The sequence below is a fragment of the Poecile atricapillus genome, chromosome 2, assembly GCF_030490865.1.
Source record: "Poecile atricapillus isolate bPoeAtr1 chromosome 2, bPoeAtr1.hap1, whole genome shotgun sequence".
In the NCBI taxonomy this organism is placed as follows: Eukaryota; Metazoa; Chordata; class Aves; order Passeriformes; family Paridae; genus Poecile; species Poecile atricapillus.
The window spans coordinates 16,873,712-16,893,177 of NC_081250.1; the positions used below are offsets into that span (position 1 = coordinate 16,873,712).

The 19,466-nt window shown below is 44.4% G+C and overlaps 2 protein-coding genes across 4 annotated transcripts in view; both read right to left on the bottom strand.

The window, feature by feature from the left end:
• GAD2 (glutamate decarboxylase 2) overlaps window positions 1–8,394 on the bottom strand; it is a 41,723-nt gene extending 33,329 nt beyond the window's left edge. The window contains exons 1-6 of one of the 3 annotated variants that reach the window (XM_058833302.1): window positions 7,720–8,394; window positions 7,398–7,457; window positions 7,100–7,252; window positions 5,869–6,102; window positions 994–1,084; window positions 49–161 (exon numbers count right to left, since the gene is read on the bottom strand). In XM_058833302.1, coding sequence (XP_058689285.1) covers window positions 49–161; window positions 994–1,084; window positions 5,869–6,102; window positions 7,100–7,252; window positions 7,398–7,457; window positions 7,720–7,795 — 727 coding nt within the window. In that variant the 5' untranslated portion in view covers window positions 7,796–8,394. Of the gene's footprint in view, window positions 1–48; window positions 162–993; window positions 1,088–5,868; window positions 6,103–7,099; window positions 7,253–7,397; window positions 7,458–7,719 lie in introns of those variants that run through there. The other 2 variants (XM_058833304.1, XM_058833303.1) reach the window with 2 other exon arrangements.
• Window positions 8,395–9,405: 1,011 nt separating this feature from the next.
• MYO3A (myosin IIIA) overlaps window positions 9,406–19,466 on the bottom strand; it is a 114,108-nt gene continuing 104,047 nt past the window's right edge. The window contains exons 33-36 of the mRNA XM_058832214.1: window positions 17,113–17,222; window positions 14,543–14,583; window positions 12,655–12,795; window positions 9,406–10,795 (exon numbers count right to left, since the gene is read on the bottom strand). Coding sequence (XP_058688197.1) covers window positions 10,681–10,795; window positions 12,655–12,795; window positions 14,543–14,583; window positions 17,113–17,222 — 407 coding nt within the window. The 3' untranslated portion in view covers window positions 9,406–10,680. The remainder of the gene's footprint in view (window positions 10,796–12,654; window positions 12,796–14,542; window positions 14,584–17,112; window positions 17,223–19,466) is intronic.

The following is a 19,466-nucleotide window of genomic DNA, read 5'->3' on the forward strand; positions in this document are numbered from 1 at the left end:
TCATATACCACAGTCTGAAAAATAGAGAAAGCTTGAAATGTCATGTACCAGGTGAAAATATCCCATCGCCACAGCCCCCTGGCCAGCCAACCATCTCTCTCATTTTCCTTAGTGTGACATATTCCAAAAGTACAAACACTGGAGCAATTTCATAGGTGAACCTGAAATGTAGTAATGTCCATATTTAATGCTTTCATCTACAACACTAACACATCTTTTTCCAATATTACATTACATTATAGCCACAATATACTGTATGTTATGCTAAGTAGAGTTCTGTTTCACAATACTTTTCACAGTCTTCCTTCTGATTGGACATCAAATGTCTAGAAGGAGAAATGCAGGGAGTGCTTGAGAATCCATTTCCACCCACTTCAGTGAATATAATCTTGTCCACTTCTTCCAGGTTCAAGGCTTTGCCCTTTATCCAAGAGATGCTGGGCACAGCCCCTTTGCCGTGCACAAACCCGTGTACATGTCTAGAGGCACATGTCAGCAGTCCTATCCATAATGGCCAGACAGTGCGTGAAGCTAAGCAAGTACACAAAAATGCTTCCTGATCCCAAAGTGAAAAAACCCCCACACTTTAAATTCTGCATCTCTTTCTTAAAGAAAGCAATGGCTTTGCCTACTCTGGGTATGGATTGTACATAACCCCTCTACATGAATGCAACTGCTCATTCAGCACCCCTTGCATTCTATGTATTTATGCAGGCAAAATGTTAATCTGTATATATTTTTGTATGCTTTTGGGCGGTAGCACAACCAACACCATATCACAATGATGAAATTTTATAAATGACAGCCTACAAGATGACATTGAAAGTGTTTCTATAAATAACTGTTGTAACCATTTAAAAAGCAGGTATTTTTTTGCCTAGCAATTTTAACATAAAATTATTCTTTCACTCAGATACAGCAACTAGTATTTTAGAGTATAACTGTGAAATTATACTAAATATCTATATATTAAATAAAAAATCTTCTACTTACATATTAGTATTTGCTGCTGATGTCAGCCAGTCTGCCGCCAATCCAACCATGTCCAATCCAGTTGAAAGTTGATTAAAATATCTAGGGTGCCCTGCATAGGATGGAAAATGTTATCAAAAGGCTGATGGCTCTGAATGAAACTATTTAGTGCTGAACAGTATATTTACCTCCATATTTCTATAGAGAAGGAAGCTCTTTCAAGGTATGAAACAAAGCAAACGGCAGTAAATACATTTCTTGAAAAAGGCAGGATAATTTCTCTTCTTTCTCATTCCAAAGTCAGTAAAATCAGAGTAATTATACTCAAGGCAGAATAATGAATTCCAACATTCCCTATTATCCTTTCAATATGCCTTGAAAATTAGCACATTGCTGCCTCACAAAAATAGCTGTTTGCTCCCGTTAGTGTGTCACATGTTGTCACTGGATATGGTTTTGCCTGACTAGGTTTGAAAGGCACACATGAGACAGCATCTGAAAAGCTTGCCAGGACATATAACATCAGTGATGAATGGCTAATGATTGTAATAGACAGGGCGAAATGAGAAAATGGAGTATTTTGGTGACTGCTTTGCACATGACTCAATAGATGATGATTGTACGAAGATGGCAGGGAAGGTGGTGGTCCTTGTAATTTCTTCACTGTCAGAGTGCAATTACAAATAGCCTGGCTACTTGCAATTGTGATTTTAATCAAACGCCACGAAAACCAGCACTGCTGCCCCAGCAAAATGATGCACAGGACTACATTCAGTGAACTGTAAGTCTCTTTACTTGGTTAATCTAATTGACTGCTGTTTTTTTTTTTCTAAAATCCTCCTAGAGATTTTCCTTAAAAATGTGCCTAGAGCCATTAAACACGGGAAGCATTAAAATTCCATTTTTTCTAGTTACTTCCCACAAACCCCTGATAAGTGGCATAATTACTGGTACAAATTATGGATGGTCCACAATTACTTAAATGCCATCCAACTCAAAGGAAGGCAGTCTGTGCTTGGAAAACACCTGTCCTGACCCTTAGACGATGTACTGTTATTGCCATCAGAGAAAACAAAAGATAGAGCAAGATGATTGAGGAAATGCAAACCCAGCACTGAGAGAAAACTTATCTTTGGTCTCCTGTGGCCTCTTATCAGGCATGGACACATGGCTGGCAGAGCAGCATGGGGAATTACTCCCCAGCTCCCACCCTGCAGCACACAAAGGCAGAGTAATCAAGCTGAGCAGGCAGACCAGAGCTGAGGATATGGGGCAGGGGAAAAACATGCGAATTCCACTTGCCTGTGCCCTTAACCTGAGACCAGCTCTGTGCAATTGCCATCCAGCCTGATCACATTTTGCATGGAGCTTCCCCCTCTCACTGACAGCAATTGCCACCCTTCCCTGGTCTGTGCTGCCAAAGACAGACAGCCAAAGCCCCTGAGCACTGAGGAACAATGCTCAGACCCAGCAGAATGAACTGGATTTTGCTTCCTGCTCTTCACGTTCTTGAGTGGGGTTGGTGGACCTGAGACACACACACCCCATCACCACCACCACAGCCTCAGCCATCCTGCTCCAGGGCCTCTGCCTGCAGAACACTGCACCTCCCCTGACGGAGGGATTTTGAAGGAGATTTCCATATTTATAGCTTAGGTTCTACATCACAGCTGGATGACAAACTTCACCTGAAAGCAACAGAAAATTAAAGCTAATAGCATTCAGTGAATCACGTCTATAGAAGACTCAAAGAAGGTTACAAAAATTCCTGTTTTGGAAATCCACACTGCAAAGCTGGGGAATACCAGAATTTGTATCTGCAGCTGCAGTGCTTCAGCGGTTCTCTGTCAGCCCGGCACTCCACCCCAGGCGACAGCCCTGTTGTCACTGCTTGTTTCTTCTAGCAAACCTCCCAGCACACCACCTGCTTTGGGAGCCGCCGTAGGAACAGGCCCGGGTGCAAGCGGGGGTCGGGCAGCTGCACCCTGGAGCAGGCGAGGTGGAGGGAGCAGCGCTGCAGCGAGAGATGTCAGGACAGAGAGAGCAGCAGCTGCTGCTGTTGGGAGAGCCCCCAGCACCCACACCTGTGACACAGCCCCCTCCACTCCGGGCCCTTCCTTTCTGCAGCGCGGCCGTAACACGGAGGGGCAGGGAATGTACTGCCCCAACCTGACCCCTGCCCCAGCTGCAGGGGTTTGTTTGTCTGTCCATGTGACACCTCAATACTTGAGCAAGCTCTCTTCCCTTGGCTAGATGGCCGTCAAAAACTGAGGCTTTGCTGGCACCACTGGCCAGGTAAGAAGAGTTTGCGAGAGGTGCTCAAAAAGCTCTACCCGGGTGCCTCCACCTGCAATACACATCCTTTGTCGAAGCTGATCCTGGACAAAGAGGTACTGGAAAAGAGACTGTGACAGGATGAAGAGGTGGTTGAGAGGTGAAAATAGGAGATTATGTCTTGATGGTTTGTTTAGCAAAACACAGAGCATTCACACATATCCCAGAGTAAATCAGGAAATGACAGCCAAGAACCAGGGCCAAGGCACAGGGATACCCGAGGCCTGGCTTTCCCTGCTGAGGGCGTGCCTCTGCCCCACACACCCTCTCAAACACACTCCCACCTGCACCGCTTTGAGGCACGGGCATGCCCAGCCTCAACACCCGGCCTGCACAGCCCCCGCAGGGAAGGGACAAGAAGGCTGGGCTCGGCCAGGCAGCACGGATGGAGGCACGGCTGGCAGCACCGAGGCCGGCCCTGCTCGCAGCCTCCCTGCCTGCACGGCCCGCACCAGGGCCTGCCAGCGAGCAAGGCTGGGCCACAGCCGGCTCCTCGCACCCTTCCTGGAGTTTCCAGGCCGTTTTTAAACGCTCGTATTTCAATTGCCCTGTCCATTTTCAATTGTACAGCACACAGTAACTGAGTTTCAGACCCATCTTTCCCTGCATTCGCAGACACTGCCTTTTACATCCTCTCAGCAAGAATTCCCTCTCTGCTGGTAAGGGGGCAGGAAGCGCGGCTTCCCCGGGCGCCCCAGCGAGCCGTGGCATGCAGGCAACACCTGGGAGCAACCCACACCTGCCCCTCGGCCGGAAAATCAGCCATCTGCCTCCTCGAATCCCTGGACCTGGCTATCCAGCTGTGAGGCTAATCTATGCAACACAATTTATTTTTCAATCAGCCTCCCGGGCCCCTGCAGCCAAACGCCGCCCAGGAGGGGCCGTGTCGGAGGGGCTTCTGCGGCAGGAGCGGAGGCAGACGCTGCCGCCAGAAACCTCACCATACTGTCCTTCCTCGGAGGCAATTCTGGTGTTTTACTCCGAAGCACAAGCCGACGGGCTCCAGGTGGAAATCCCATGCATTTCGTGAACCCCTTCCCAGGGCGCTGAGGAGCAGCAGCAGCCAAGCGGCTCTGCACCCTCTGAGCTGAACCCCGCCATGCCACCACATTTCACAAAACACCCCAGCACCCGTTTTCACACTTCAAAAACATTATTTTCATTAAAACAAACTATACATTTCCAAGACGTGAGCCTCTGATATTTATAGAGAGGAAGAGAAACGGTAACATTGTTTTAAAGGGTCTTTTTTGGATGCAAAAAATTCAATAGGTCTCCGTTATGAAAATAAGCTATAACAAAAAAACTATTAATGAAAATCACCTAAGAAACCCTCTTTTTTGATTTCCCAGAATCAAAGATCCTGGATTCTACATCATTCTGTGCAAACACATTTCCTATGCCCTATCCAGACACATCACGACTGATCGACTTTGTTCGTCTGGGTATCATTTACCTAACTATTTAATCCAATATTTTACAAACATCTTGACAGCACCCTACCCACGCATCAAAGCATGCGGATGGTCATTTCCACCCCTAAACGAGGAAGATCCCTCAGAATCTTTACCGGGATCGGTCTGTTCTGTTCTCAAAACCTGAGATTTTTTTGTTTTCCACTCAACCTCTAGTCACAAAGAGCCTTTTGTCTCTTTCAATAATTTCTTCACAATTATTTTAAAGCAATTTCTCAGTAATTCAAATTCCCACTAAGAGCTCCCCGGACTCGCCATTATTTTCCAATGACAGCCGTAATTGCGGCTCCGCTTTCTGCCTGCTCCGCCGCAGTTTATTTCAGGCGGCCGCGGTGCGGAGCCGGGCTCTTCCCCAGCCTGGGAGAGCCCCATGCTGCCTTCCCTTCACGAAGCCCACAGGGAGGCACAACTAACGGGGTATCCCAGGCAGGCAGGAGTCAACCCATCCCTGCTTTTCCCAGTGAAAAACAACAAATGGCTGTTAAAACAAATCGGACTGTGGTTTTATTGCTTCAGCCTAAAGTTGAAACTAAATCCTCGATATTTCTGTGTAAGGTTCTGCTGAATTCTGTTTAGGTTTTAGTCCTGCAGGCGAAGTGACAGACACGGCAAATGGCCGCTCAGAGCTCGAATTTACAGGCCGTTTACTACGATTTCGGCTGTTAAATGGGCTGGTCCCTGCTGCTCCCACGCGGAGACTCCCCTCTGCTCCGCTCCCACCGCACCCCGCTCTGCAGGGAACAAGAGGCCATCGCCGGGGCATCACATGTGAAATGGATGAAAAGGAAGGGCAGAAAGTGGTGAAGGTGGTGCGAAGTCTGCTCAGTGGCACACTCAGCAACTCCGATGCACAGACGCATTAATTTTAAATCGGAAAGGGTGTGCGAGGCTGCACTGACAACTACAGAGAAGGAGTTGCTGGAATGTTTCATAATTTTGGAAAACGATTTCTGTCTCTGCTAGAAATTGCTTGGAGCTGACAAAATACAGTTGCTGCTTCAACCTTTAACGTTTCAAGCGAAATTGAAATGACACCTTTAATCAATGGATGAGACCATACAAGGTAGAAAATGAGCATTGCTATTACCTGTTTTAATTGCATACTTCAGAGTTGTTCTGCAGTTCAATAAAATTTCTTCCAAGGTCTGTGGCTGGTCTGCCAGCTCCCAGTTATATTCCTGGAGCAGCTCATTTGGATAATGGAAATCAATAACTTTTGTTGATCTATCAAAACTTTTCACCACATACTGAAGTAAAATGTCCACAACGTCTTGTAAGAAAGACATAGTAGTTATTTCTCCATTGCATGTCGGCAGAAGATCTGGGAATGGAGAAATTTAAAAGTTAACTTCGTTTTGTAACCACATGCATAGATTTTGAACAAAGCCTTCTCCCATTTATGTTTACAAAATCTTTACACCACAGCCAATAAAAATAGGTTTTGTTTTCATTTAATAAGCAAATTGGAAAGGTTGTATTTCAAGGAATGTTCTGAGAGATAACAAGATTTAATATCCCATCTAAATTGGCCAATTCTGTCCACAGTATGTTTCAGACCAATTTTTAGGACAGTGAGAGCAGGGAAACAAGAAAAAAGGAAAAACGAATCTCGTAGGAAATAAAGATTGAGCAACAAATGCTACGAGCAGCACCCTAAATGCCGACACAACACCTAAAATCTGTCATTTGCCTTGCAATAAAATACCTTCGTGCTGACTCTCTTATGCAAGCGACTTGTTGATAATTTAATGCCTTTTTCTGAGGCAATGCTGCACGGGCTCTCGGTGTACACAAAGCTTTTGTTTAAGAGCGATGGCTCAGTCAAAGCCAGACTGTATTGGAAGCCCCTAATTTGGGATCCCGGGCTGCAAACGGGAGAGCTCCTGGCTAGCGCACGTCGGCGGGGAGCTGGGATATACTCACCGTCGGAGACGGTACCTCCAAGGTCAGAAAAGATGAAGTGGAAAAATATCTCGAATTAAAGCAAATGAGTAGGAGAGCGCTCTATCTCCCTCCTCCCCTCCAACCTTAATTACACCGCAGATCTTCAATGAGAAGGTCGATGCTGTCAGTGCTCCTTAGAAAGAAAATGCTGCGGGCTCCTGTACGCAGGATTTTTTGTTTGAGTGATTTTTCGGAGATCTGAGAAATGCCCGACGGGGGCCAGGGTTGAGGGCGCAGAGCTCCGCCGCGCACCGCCAGGCACCGCCGGACCCCCCACGCCCCCGCGCAATGCGGGCGGAGGCAATTTCCCGACCGAACCGCTGGTTTTTTCTTGTTAGTTTTAGAGAAGCAGCGTGCCCCGGGTGCGCCGTTACCTGTTGAGTGCAGAAAGGCGTAATTCACATCCGCTTTTTGGCAACCGCAGGGTTTTTTGTCGCAGGTGCAGGTCGGCCTTGGCTCCGCTACCCCCGGGGCTGCTGCCCTGGCGCCAGTTTCCACGGGCTTCTCGGCATCGCCGTAGAGCAGGGCTTGACAGCGACACGAACACACGACCTCATTACTGGGGCACCGACCCTCGTCTCCCGCCCTCCCGGCCCGGGGCAGGTCCCGCGGCGCTCCGCGGGCGCGCAGCCGCGCCCCCGCCGCGGGCTACCGGGGTCTCCCTGCCCTTACCGCAGAGTTTGTTTCCGATCCCTCCCGTGAACTTCTGGGCAACCTGACACCAAGCTCTGGCTGTAAGAGAAAATCGGGCGGAGGGTCCGTGGGGACGGCCGTGGGCTGGGAGCGCCTCGCCCGACCCCCCGGCCCCGCTCCCCAGGAACCCCCTGCCCCGCAGAGCCCCCCGGCGCTGGTCCGGGCTCGCCGTCGGTCCCTGCCGCCCGCACCGCTTCGTCCCGCCGGTCGAGCTGTCACAAAGGGGGCTCCGGCGACCGGGCAGCGCTGTCACGGCGGCTCCGTCGGGCCGGTCCCGTTCGGCCGCTCGGCTTCCCCCTACCTGTGCCGGGAGCCTCGGCGGCTGCGGAGCTCTCCTCGGCTCCGAAGGGCCAGAAGCCGGAGCCGGGGCTTGCCATGGCGGAGGCGAACCGGCGGGGCGGGCGAGGAGCGGCGATCTGCAGCCCAGGCGGCCTGAGCGAGTGTGCGTGAGTGTGAGTGTGCGGTGTGTAAGTGCGCGCGGCTGCGCCAGGCGGCGGCAGGCGAAGGGGCGGGAGCGCCCCGGGCACGCGTGGGTGGGAGCGTCTCCCGTGGGCGCCCCCGGGGCGCGCTCCGCCGAGCTCCGCCGAGCTGCCTCGGCCGGGCCCCGCAGGGGCTGCTGCCCGGGACGGGGCGGGCGGGCGGCTCCGCGGGAAGAGGTGCCCGCTGAGGCGGCCGGCGGCGACGGCGTCTGCTGTTCTAAGGGGCGTCCGCACTCTGCAGCGGAGGAGCGAGGGGTAGCGGTGGGAGGGCGATAACACTCGGGGCAGACCCGAACTATAGGCGCTGCTTGAGCTGGGGCTGCAGCTGCCTTGGGGGAGGGTGAAGACGAGCGACGGTGCCTGTGCCGTCTTCACCCTACCGACGGTCCATTCGGCCGGAGAGCGCTGAGCGGAGTGGAATGGTAGTTTTCCAAGTCTTGGCGCGGGCAGCCGCGGTGGTCCAGCCTGGTACCTCGAGGGGAAGGTTGGCACTACGGGGAAGCGTCCTTAGTCCTTTTAAGATACGAAGGGAAATCCCCCCCACCAGTTTTGCATCGGGGCATCTCCGCACGTGCTAGCAGGGCACTCCTGGGCGGTGGCGCCGAGGACGGGACAGCCCGTGCCGCCGGCGGTCCCGCGGTGGGGAAGAGCCAGCCCCCAGCCCCCGCCGTCCCCTCGGCCCGGCCCACGGCCACCGCCGGGCCGCCGCGGGGAAGGCACTGCTGGAGGGGCCCGAACGGGGCTGGGCTCCCGCTGTCCCTCATGCTCCCGGGCGGCCAAGGGCGTCCTGGCTCGTACGGACGAGCGGGAGGAGCCTTGCGCGACGCCGGGGCTGCCCCCGCGCGTCCCCGGAGCCCCGGGGCGCTTCCGAGGACCTCCCGAAACATTCCGAGTCGGGGACCCTGGTGGAACAGCCATCCTCACTGCAGCCCGGCTGCCAGACGGGAAGAGCACGAGAACAACTGTCCCCATTTTCTTCAAGACGTCTCTGAAAGCTCCCTTTTCCACCCAGCCGGGACTCCGCGGGAGCCTTTCCCTGCCGCGGTTGCCTCTCCTCTGGCACAGGAGGGATTTCAAGCCCTGGCCTTGGAGGAAGGCAGGCGGGACCACATCATGTCAGGATGTGGCTCTGTCGTGACCGCTGGTCATGCAGGGCCCCACGCTGCTCGCAGCCAGGCCCTGAGCTCAGCTCGGGGCACCTCTCTGCTTTCTGCAGACACCCACATGGTTATGAGGAGTGTCCCGCCATGAGACCTCACAGAAATGCTTGAGAACACTGCTGTGGTGGGAAAGCAGAAGAAAACCACTCCAGGCTCCCTTCGTGTGAAATGACAGTCTGTTCCAGTTGCCGCATCACACTGGCTTGCACGTAGACAATAACTCCAGCTTTCCACGGCCAGAGGCTGCTGTGAGCCCTTCCCTGCATTGCTCACTTATGCCCCAGCCCACAGTGTTGTGTCGGTGCTGGGTGTAATTCAGACACAACCAACAGTATTACTGCTTTGTACGTTTTTATTTACTTTACCATTTTAATTAATACATGACAAAGCAACTTTACAACATTTCAAAATTTCGACAATTTATAGCAAATTTTACATTGCAGTACAATTTATTCGGGTGCACAGCCTTGTAACTAGTTACAGATCAGGAAATGGTGGTTATCTGTCTCTGGGGAAAAGGCCGAATGTGCGCGGTGAACGGACAAAACCCAGCCCCTGTGGCTGACTGCTGCCGCCAGTTGTCACATTTAGGAGAGCTGAGGAAGGGAGTAGGATCAGGCCTTTATGCTGGCATCATGAAATTTGCCTTGTCTTGCTTTGCAGCTGGGAACATGCAATTATGAATCCTGAAAAAAAGCGCTGCAATTATCTGTGTGATTTCTGTGAAATAAGGTCTTCTGAATAAGGAATTGGGGAAATTTGACCACTGCGGCTATTGCTTTTATTTTCATTTAATTTCTAGTGGAACTGATTAAGAATGATCATTACATTTCAGCAGCAATCAACCAGAGAGTGTATTTATATTCCTTTCTTGGTACCTCAGAGATTAAAGTTCCTAAAAATCTACTGCAAATGAGAACAAAGCAAACGTGATTTAAAAGTTCATCACTTAGTCACAAAGCTCAGAGGCAGAGAAGAGGGCTGGATATACTTCCAATAAATGGACATCTCCAACATAAAGAATATATACACAATATTGATCTTTAAAACTGGCTACTACCTTTACAGTAAAGTCAATAATGAAATAAACTGCCATAGTATGCTATCCAGTTAATTGTATACATTAATTTTCATTAGAGGGACACTTGCCACAAACAGGTCATCCCAAAATTTAGGCAATGTAAACTAAAATAAGCAGAAATTCCCCCATGATGCTCTTGTAATTTTTTTCCTGTAAAACAATTTATTAGAAACAATAACTAAGGTTTTCTGAAGGTGCAGATGGAAATTTGAAAGCTTAATTAGGGAACTATAAAGTAAACTATTATTTTGATTGGATGAGTGATGGAAAAAAAATAAATATGCTGAGGAAAGTAAACTAGATTTAAGCTGTTTAATAATTTTAGAATGTAGCAATGGTTTTTATATTAGGGTAGAATACTATATGTGACTGACAGTGTCCCTTTGCAATGGTGTTGGGCTGTAAACCACAGTAATTCATATTCACATGAAAACACACATAAAACATTGAAGATTAAAAAAAAAAAAGGAAACACATGGTATAAAATGATAAAAAAAATTATGCTAATAAAAGCCAAATGGCAGCAGGAACAGCAGAAGCAGCTAGAACTGCTGGATAAGGCGCCGGCGCTGTGAGGTCTTCCGCAGCAGTCGTCTGTAGTCATAGGGATTATCTTCGGCTTTGCTCTCTTCCAGGGGTCTTTCTGCAACCCTCGACCTAGGGATTATGCAGAGAAGTGTTTCAGAAATTAAAGTAAAAACATTTACCTTGGCAAACACTCCTAATCGACTGATTAACCTCCACCCTTGTGGTGGAAAACAAAAGGAGAAAGAAAAAAAATCAGCTGACTTTGCTAGGCCTCTTCCTGTGCTGCACAAAACAGGCACCTCGAAACAAACACATTATATGCTAGAAGCAGATGAACACAGAAGAACAACATGTTCTTCTATGAAGGGGACATAATGAAAGGACATAAAAACATTGAGAGCATGAGGATGCATTGCAGTAGCATTTGCCTGATAGTTACTGCATCAGATTTTCAGCTGGCATAAATTTGTTTGCTCTCTATTTAACCTGCCAGTGGTCTTCACTGTAAGCGTCCATCTCATTTTATTTTATTTTCAGATGGAAAGATGCATTTGGATGCCACCTCTGACAGGCTGGAATAGTGACCTGGCATCAGCTGTTACTATGGAGCAAGATTAAACATAAAAGACAGTTAGTTAAAAAGTAAATTACTCTGAAATAATTACAGAAATTTCTAATGTTCTACACTTAAGGTGCCCCCACCACTTGTCCTATACCAATGTCAAAGGTAAACCGCTAAATAAAAAGTGCTCAATGCTTCACTTCCGTAGATTGAAATGGTTGTGCAATCTTTATATCCTGGTGACCCTATTCAAGAGATACTGAAGTGCAGAAATACTCATTAATTGCATTCATCTGCCCTCTGACGTAACTGTAAACTTAGAAGTTAGACATACTTTGTTTCACTATGGCTACTTAGGCTGCAATCAGAACAGCAAACAGTAAAGGGTAAGAAATTCCTTTTAGTAAGCTCAGTAGCAAACTTTTGACTCACCTAAACCAGACCTCAGGGTGACAGATTTGGTGAAATTAGTCACCTTAGAAATGCAATATTTTCTAATGGTTGTAAACTATATGGTGACTGCCTGATATTATTACTTTTAATTACACATCTTCAGTTTCCTGAAACTAATTTAGATCCTGCATGAAAAAAAGGCCAGACATTAAATAGGTAAGGCGCACAAAACATTCTACATAGTAAATGTTCTACAAACATCTCCTCTGTTACTAGAGATACATTTTCAAATTCAGCACTCCTCCCAGGCTTAGAGTTTCCCTTAAGACTTTGACCTAGACAGTATTCCAAGCTTTTCTTACATTTAGGAACATGCAAGAAGATAGAATTATATTAAGATATATAGATGTGTGTTTGCATGTTCAGTGTGTTGAGTGCATTGGCAAGAGTGAGAATATGAATTTCCTTATCCTGGCAGTGGTCACCCTTTATAAAGTCTATGTGGGAAGAGAGGAGGTCGAGCGAACCCTCCCTTTGGGGTTTTTCTCCTGGCTGTCCACCTTGGTGAGGTGCTTGCAGGCTACAGACACCTGTGCTGCCACAGGTCAGCAGGAGAAGGATGCAGTCAAGCTGGAGTTTTACCTGCAGAAAGTCTTAGCACATGTCCACCTTGTTTAAAACCTAACTAATCAGAAATACAGTTTTTAGGTTCTGCTTCAGTTTAATTTTATTTCAGAACCGAGATGCAGAATGTCTGTCCATATGGCCCTTGGGAAACCAAAAACTGGCAGGTAGCTGAACACCAATCACACTGGCATTTGTCCCTCTTGCATGGGGATTAGCTCAGATATTCCCATTTTGAGACGGGAAATTTTAGCTATATGTTTTGCAGGATAATTTGGCAAAATTTTATGTCTAAAATAATAGTTTTATGTGTAATTTGAAAGTGCATTTCTTTACATTTTATTAATATTTTGAATGTGTCAACAAGGATAATATTTATTTTCTCCTATTACTATTTTGTATGAATTACCGCTCAGTAGTTCGTAAAATGGAAGTCCTGCGCTCAACTGGGTATCTCTTCCTTCTTGTGGTAGTACTGCTGTCCTTGGAGGTGGAGTCAGTAGATGAAATTTCTTGGTAGTAGATATCTAAATCTAGCACTTTGCTCAGACTGTAAATAAATAAGAACACTAAGTTAAGAGTTTAACTTTTCAATATTTTTTTCGACATGCAAACCCAAGGCAGCCAAATACCATTATTAGTTCTGTTTATGAGTTGAAGATCTAAGCAGAAATATATATAGGCACAAAAAATCAGTCTCTGAAGTATGACTGCTGTACAGTGTAGATACTGAGAATTTTGAAATGCTAAATACTTTTATATATTCATAAAGGAGACACAGATTACTAAAATTGTTTGGGCTTGCCATTAGACTCAGTGGAGAGGCATTTTTATGGTATAATTAATCTGGTCTATTTCAGATATCTCTTTGAGCAAGAGATGAATCATTTTCCTAAAGATGACTATTTTTTTTTTCTCAAAGTACAAGAAGAGAGTCTAAAGCAACTAGTTCAGATACAGGTGTCAATAATGCAGATATATCTTATTTTGTTAGGTGAATGCTGTCCAAGGTATTACACATACAGAAAAAAATCAATCCCAACATCCATTTTAGTATGGCAAAGGAAAGAAATAATATCCTGAAAAAGAAACTGAATAGACAAGTTCAGAATTCAATCATTGTTAGAAACCAGAATTAATTGCTTTCACTTGCTATGTTCCACTAATACAGAGTCAGCACATGAAAGAAGATGCAGTCAGGGAACAGGTTAACTAAATTTACAAGGAGTGAAACCTAACTGAGGCAAATGAGAAAAAAAACACTAGATTTTGCTGTTAACATTAGATTTTGGTGTTTTAGTTATTTTTTTCCTCCTAGACTGGACTCGTTAGGTGTGAATTTTTTTTAGGATCCAAATAACACAAGAAAAAAAGCTGAAAGAGACCCAACATGGGGGACATGGGCATAAGGTCAATCCTTTAAGCTGCAGTATAATCAAGTGCATTTTAAATTGCGGTTGAATGAAGCTCAATGCTGTGAGCACATTTTATACAGATGTAATGTCATGCAACATCCTCTAAGATACATATTTTAACCATGGAGTTTGTATTCTGCAACTTCAGCCAAGGATAGTGCAGAGATCCCATTCATCTGGCAGCTATGAGCAGGCTGCCATCGCACACATGGTGCCACAGCAGTGCCACTGAGGGGGCAGCAGAAAAGCCTCAGTATAGAAACACAAATAAAACAAAGCTATGATGTATGTCAGGAACTGTGAACCAGGTCTGCAGCACACATAAGGATCTAAGATACAGAAGGACAGAATATACCCATTGCTTCCTTCTTTTCTGCAGAGATCCATCAAAATAGGTTAGTTACATTGGGAAGAAAACACATCTGGTTCAAATTTCAAGGGCTACTCTTCTTTAGCTGTTATTCATAGTTATTGTTTTAATTTTTTATTGTCTATTTCCAGACACTCATATATTTTTAGGAGAAAATTTTGACAGTCTTTGTATTTTTGCTGACTAAAAAAGAACTGGTTGCCCATTTGCTTTGACTAGAATTTTAAGCACCTTCAATTATTTTCTGTGTCAGAACTATCTTTGATGTGAACCTTATCTTATTATAATGCCTGTGTTACCATGGTAAAGGACCATGTTTTAGGAAAACTGAATGGCTGAATTCTATAATGGATTTTAGTCAATGAAAATTGCGTTTTAACTTTGTATACATGTCCCCCTGTGAATCACCGAATTACCATTCTTTTTTCAATGCTTTATTCTCCTGGTTGAAGCACAGCTAAAAACTATTCTAAAATACTGGAGTGACAATAGTGAGATAATGAAAAAATTACCTTTCTTTTCTTGGTTTCCGTTTTTCATCTTGTATTGATTTCTAAGAAAATAAAAAGTAATTAAATACTAAAAGCAAAGCTTATGCAAACACACAATTCATCAGTGTTAGACAGGAGAGTGCTGTATATTCTTCAGTAAAAGAAATTATAGAAAATGAGGAAATGTCCCAGGAAAATGTCTTTTAAGAGCCTTTGAGACTGAGAATGAGATTAGCATTTTTGCTCCCAAATTTGTTGCCATACTGTTAAAAAAAGCCAAAGTAATGATGATCAGAACAGAAAAAGGATATCTAAAACTTCCAAATAGCTATGGCTGTTTTAATAAAGTTGACAACACTGTCTCACTGAGGCAAATTTGCTGTGATGCATGAGAATTTCCATGAATAAAAGCAATGCAATGGGAAGAGGCATAATCCTCATTAATGCCAATGTAGTCTTCACACAGGTTTAGTAGGATAAAATGGACAAAGGCCTCATTTAAAAACAGTATAACAGGTGACAAAAGAGCCTTTAGGATACAAGATTTCTAAAAATGCAGAGGAGAGGAGATTCATAGGGAATGTGAATAATTTCTTATCTCTAATAGAATTCTATCCCTACAGCCAAAACAATGCTATGTTGCAACACCCAATGCATCATACTTTAAAGGCGATGTTTTTTAGTGCAGATTGTGGTCTTAATTGTGTTTCTTGCAAATGTGTGAAAATGTATTAGAACTAGGGACTGTAAAGTCATTGAGAATCAGAAATCCTGGTGGACTTCAGTATGCAGGCAAATGGACATGACTTATAATTCCAAAATGATAGGCTGATTTAAAGAAATATACCCCAAAATAAAATTCTTGTGCCTTATATGAACAATGGGCTATTGTCAGGCTTCATTTATACCTGTATACCCCTTCAGGTCATCTGATATGCAAGGAGATATGTGAGAATGTAAAGTGTCTAATTAATGTCTGTAGCATGATGTGAGAGAAATATCTGATTTTGCAAAAGATAGAGAATTTTTTTTTTTTTAAATGCACTCATATTGTGTTTCTTCACTTTCATCTGATCTGGGCTTCATAATAATCTGTGAATGCCTGAAGGTCACAGATTTTTAATAAGGTAGAAAATCCGTAATAGCTGGGAAAGCCGACTGCCCTCTAAAGCTGACTACTACCTAAAGTTAAAGCTTAATAACTTACCCAGGGTCTAAGAATTTAACAGCTAGTAGGTCTCCTTTCTAAGCTTCAGTGGATAGATATTTACACTGAACCTTTCCCTGACCAGTGAACTTCATGTCAGGAAGACGGGTTTCTGTTTTTCACAACTTCTTGAAAATACAGTTCATTGAAGGTAATATTGATTAATACCTTGAAAAGCTGCTGCTAAAAAAATTGATTAAATATCTCCTGGCACTACTATAGTTTTTGTTTGCACTGATGCCATGGCTGTTTTCTGGTATGGAGCTGGCCATGTAAAAAATTAGCTCTCAGAAAATACTATTTTCATGACCCTATAGTCTTAGTTTCCTAGATAGGCATTTACTTCAGAACTGCCCTTCTCAGACATTTCTGAATACAGATTCTGTGTCATGCCTTTAATTTCAGTCCTTCATCTCACCAAGTTTGCTTTCACAAAACAAATTTTATTTGTACATGCAAATTTATTTTTAAGAGTGTAATTTCTTTTCAGAATATCACCATTCCAAAGCTGTGTTATTTCAAAGCCCCAGAATAAAACATGGCTGTATTTTTATATTTTTTTTTGGTATGCCAGACACAACCATCCCTACAGGCCCTGGTGACACCTTCTGTTGAAAGGAGAAGCAATTGCTACGGTTAGTTTATTAGCTGGGTTCTCACCGGCTGTTAAAATAGGTCACTAAGATACAGGCACCTCGAGCAAATCAGTTTAATTGCTTTTTTTGTTGGAAGTGCTTTCTGAGCTGCTTTTACATTTTCACTCTTTCTGCTTACTTTCTTGCCTTTTTTCCTATATTTAAGGGCACTGAAGTCAAGAGGGGAAAGCAGCACTCTGTATCTGAACTTGGACCAAAGGCTATATATAGAGACACTCAAATCCATTAGTCTCCTGAGCTGTTGGTATTTGCCAATGCCTTCATAATCACAATCTGACACATTTATAAAGGAAGTTACAGTGTGCATACTAATACAACTTATTTTAGTATTTGCTCTCTCTGCAAGATCAAGCACTAATTTAGATGCTCAAAATAGCTCCAAACAAACCTGTGCCTCTCCCTGGTTCTCTCCTGTGACTTACAAAGAAACTATGGAGACAGGGCACTTGATTTGGGTATTGAAAGTGAAAATGCTATTTATGCACATAATGAAAGCATGCATGTTTAGGTAAAAAAAAGTAAATACTGGTCTGACACAGTTCCCCAGTCGGGGTAACACTTCCATTTCAAGTCTCATTTGAAATGTGAAGTTTGTGGCCTGCCTGCTTTCAGGAGGACAAAGGTTTTATGCTGCATTAGAAAAGAATAATGGGAATTGGGCTATTAGAAAAATAGTTTAGGTGTGAATTACCTGACAGTTTTAGCCCAGGAAATCTTTTTAAACTCACATGTATTAGAGTGTAGTAGGTGGAGTCTTCTGGATTATTTAATGTCTTGGGCTTCCGTGGCCTTCTGGGGGGTCTCTGCATTGGGCGAGAGTCTTCTACTTTGGCCACGACTGTAAAAAAGCAGAAGATAACAATGCTTATTTCTTCACAGAGCTGGAGGCTTTTGGAAAAAAAAAGGAGAGAATTTCACCAAAGAGAGAAAAAATCCACATAGCCACTTTTACTGCTTGCAGTAATTCAAGTAAGCAACTTGTTTGAACATTTTCTTCAGCAGAGAATGGATTTATCCACTTGAGTCCTGACTGCCCACAGGGACAAATGCCACATAATGAATGCCAGGCTGGAACAGCCTGGAGGTCTCCCTGGCACAGGTCTCGCCTTCTGAAAAGGGCTGGTGCTCCACATTCAGAAAAGGGCTCTGAAGGGTAATGGCTACTGTGAGGCCACTGCCTCGTAATGGGGACATGTGTGGCAGGCGTGATGCTCTTTTCAGACTCAAGTCTATCTTTAAGGTGGTGAATGAGGGAATTAGCATTATGCCTCTGTTTCAGAGGTTGTCCTCTAATTATCACAGTGAAAATTTTCCCCCAGGTGTCCTGCTGAGGCTTTTCATTTCAAGCCAGATTATGTGCCACTGGGCAACACAGCATAAACACAGCATGGGTGTCCATCACATCCAATGTGTATATGTTAGTGTACTCAAATTCTGGTCTCTATTTCTACAAAAACTTTCTGCAAACATGTGAAAAATGCCTTCACTTTCTAATAGAAATGAAATCAAGATTTTAACACAAAATGGAACTACTGTCCCCTGGCAGTCTCCCAGTTCAGAGTTAGATACTGACTTGCAGATTACATTGGCTGGCACATAAAGAACTAGAAAAATATCTTGGGTATTTGCTTGTTGAAAATCTATATGCCATTCTCACAGTGCTATGATACAGGGCTGCTTGGGTTCATAGGTTGTTTGGCACAGAGACAACACAGAGTGCAGGGTGGCTAAAGACCACAGAACCTGCCCTGGAGGTAAAAGAGACCACAAATGTACAGCCTGATGAGCCTGGTCTCCTTCCCTTCAGCTTCAGCTCTAGGAAAAGTTAATGGTGACAGCAATTCCTTCATGATGAAGGAGAAGGGAGTTGCACAGCTGCAGAACACGAGTGGCAGAGGTGGGTCATAGAGACACATATGGGGTGGTGAATGAAGGCATAGCACAGTGAACCGAGTGTTTAAGGTATCTTGCATTATCCAGTGAGGTTTGATATTGCCTCTGTCCCACCATAGATAATATACTAAGGACCGTGCATAAGAAAAAACATCTCCTTATTCATAAATGAATATAGTGTGAGGTTGGACTGGGGATCTAGATCCCAATGAATGACTAAAGTGTGCTTTGCTGATATAATCCACTTCCACATGAAGTGACTTGAACACCATTTTGCTCCCCTATGACCATCAGAAACCCTTTTACATGATAAAAATAAAAACTTTCCCATGTACAGCAGACATCTTTTTAATTAAGCAGGTAGCACAATAATTTAAAATGAGAAATGATCAGTAATACATCAGTGTTGACTCCTGCAAAATTAGCTGTTTAAGTTTTTTGTTATGCGTGATAAATAAAGGCTTGTAAAGGTCATGGGTATACAGAGGAGCCAGAATGAATAATGTTAATTTAAATTGTAGTTGGATAATGATTACATTTACTGTTTTACTTTCTTATCTGAAATGCAGACTGCTGCTTCTTCTGTAATGAATGAACAAGTATCTTTTTAACATTTTGCACCTAAGAGAACAATGGTGTTTTTCTAAGTGAGGTTACAGAAAATCCATGTAAACAATGAATTTTAGATGCAATAAATTAATTTCAGTAACCTGTGTTAAATATAAGTGACATTCCTTGATTTCAATAGGTACAGCAGGCTTGACTTGGCTCTTAATGTGGGCTGTTGCTACCTTGCTGCATTTCAAATGGGCCACCTGGAGTTATCTGACTTTCCATTTGTTTGAGAGAGAGGCATATCTTCCCTATTCTATTTTTAAACACAACAGGAGTCCAAAGTGGAAACACTACCTTAAAAAAAACCCCTTAAAATTCAGTGCAGTTGAATAGAAACACCTAATGCCCTGTCTGTAGGACATTTTCAAAAATTTCATCTGAGATCCTGACTGCACAAAAATCTGAAAAAAGAAATTAAGCCAGTTTGGGGGGGCTCTAGGAAAATCTCAATGAAAAGGCTGTCATTATGCTTGAGGATTTTTTATTGTCCCCTAAGAATTCATCACTGCATAAGCTGTTACATTATTTAATTCATCAATGTCAAACAGATAAAGCATTATTGTGCTCCAGATTA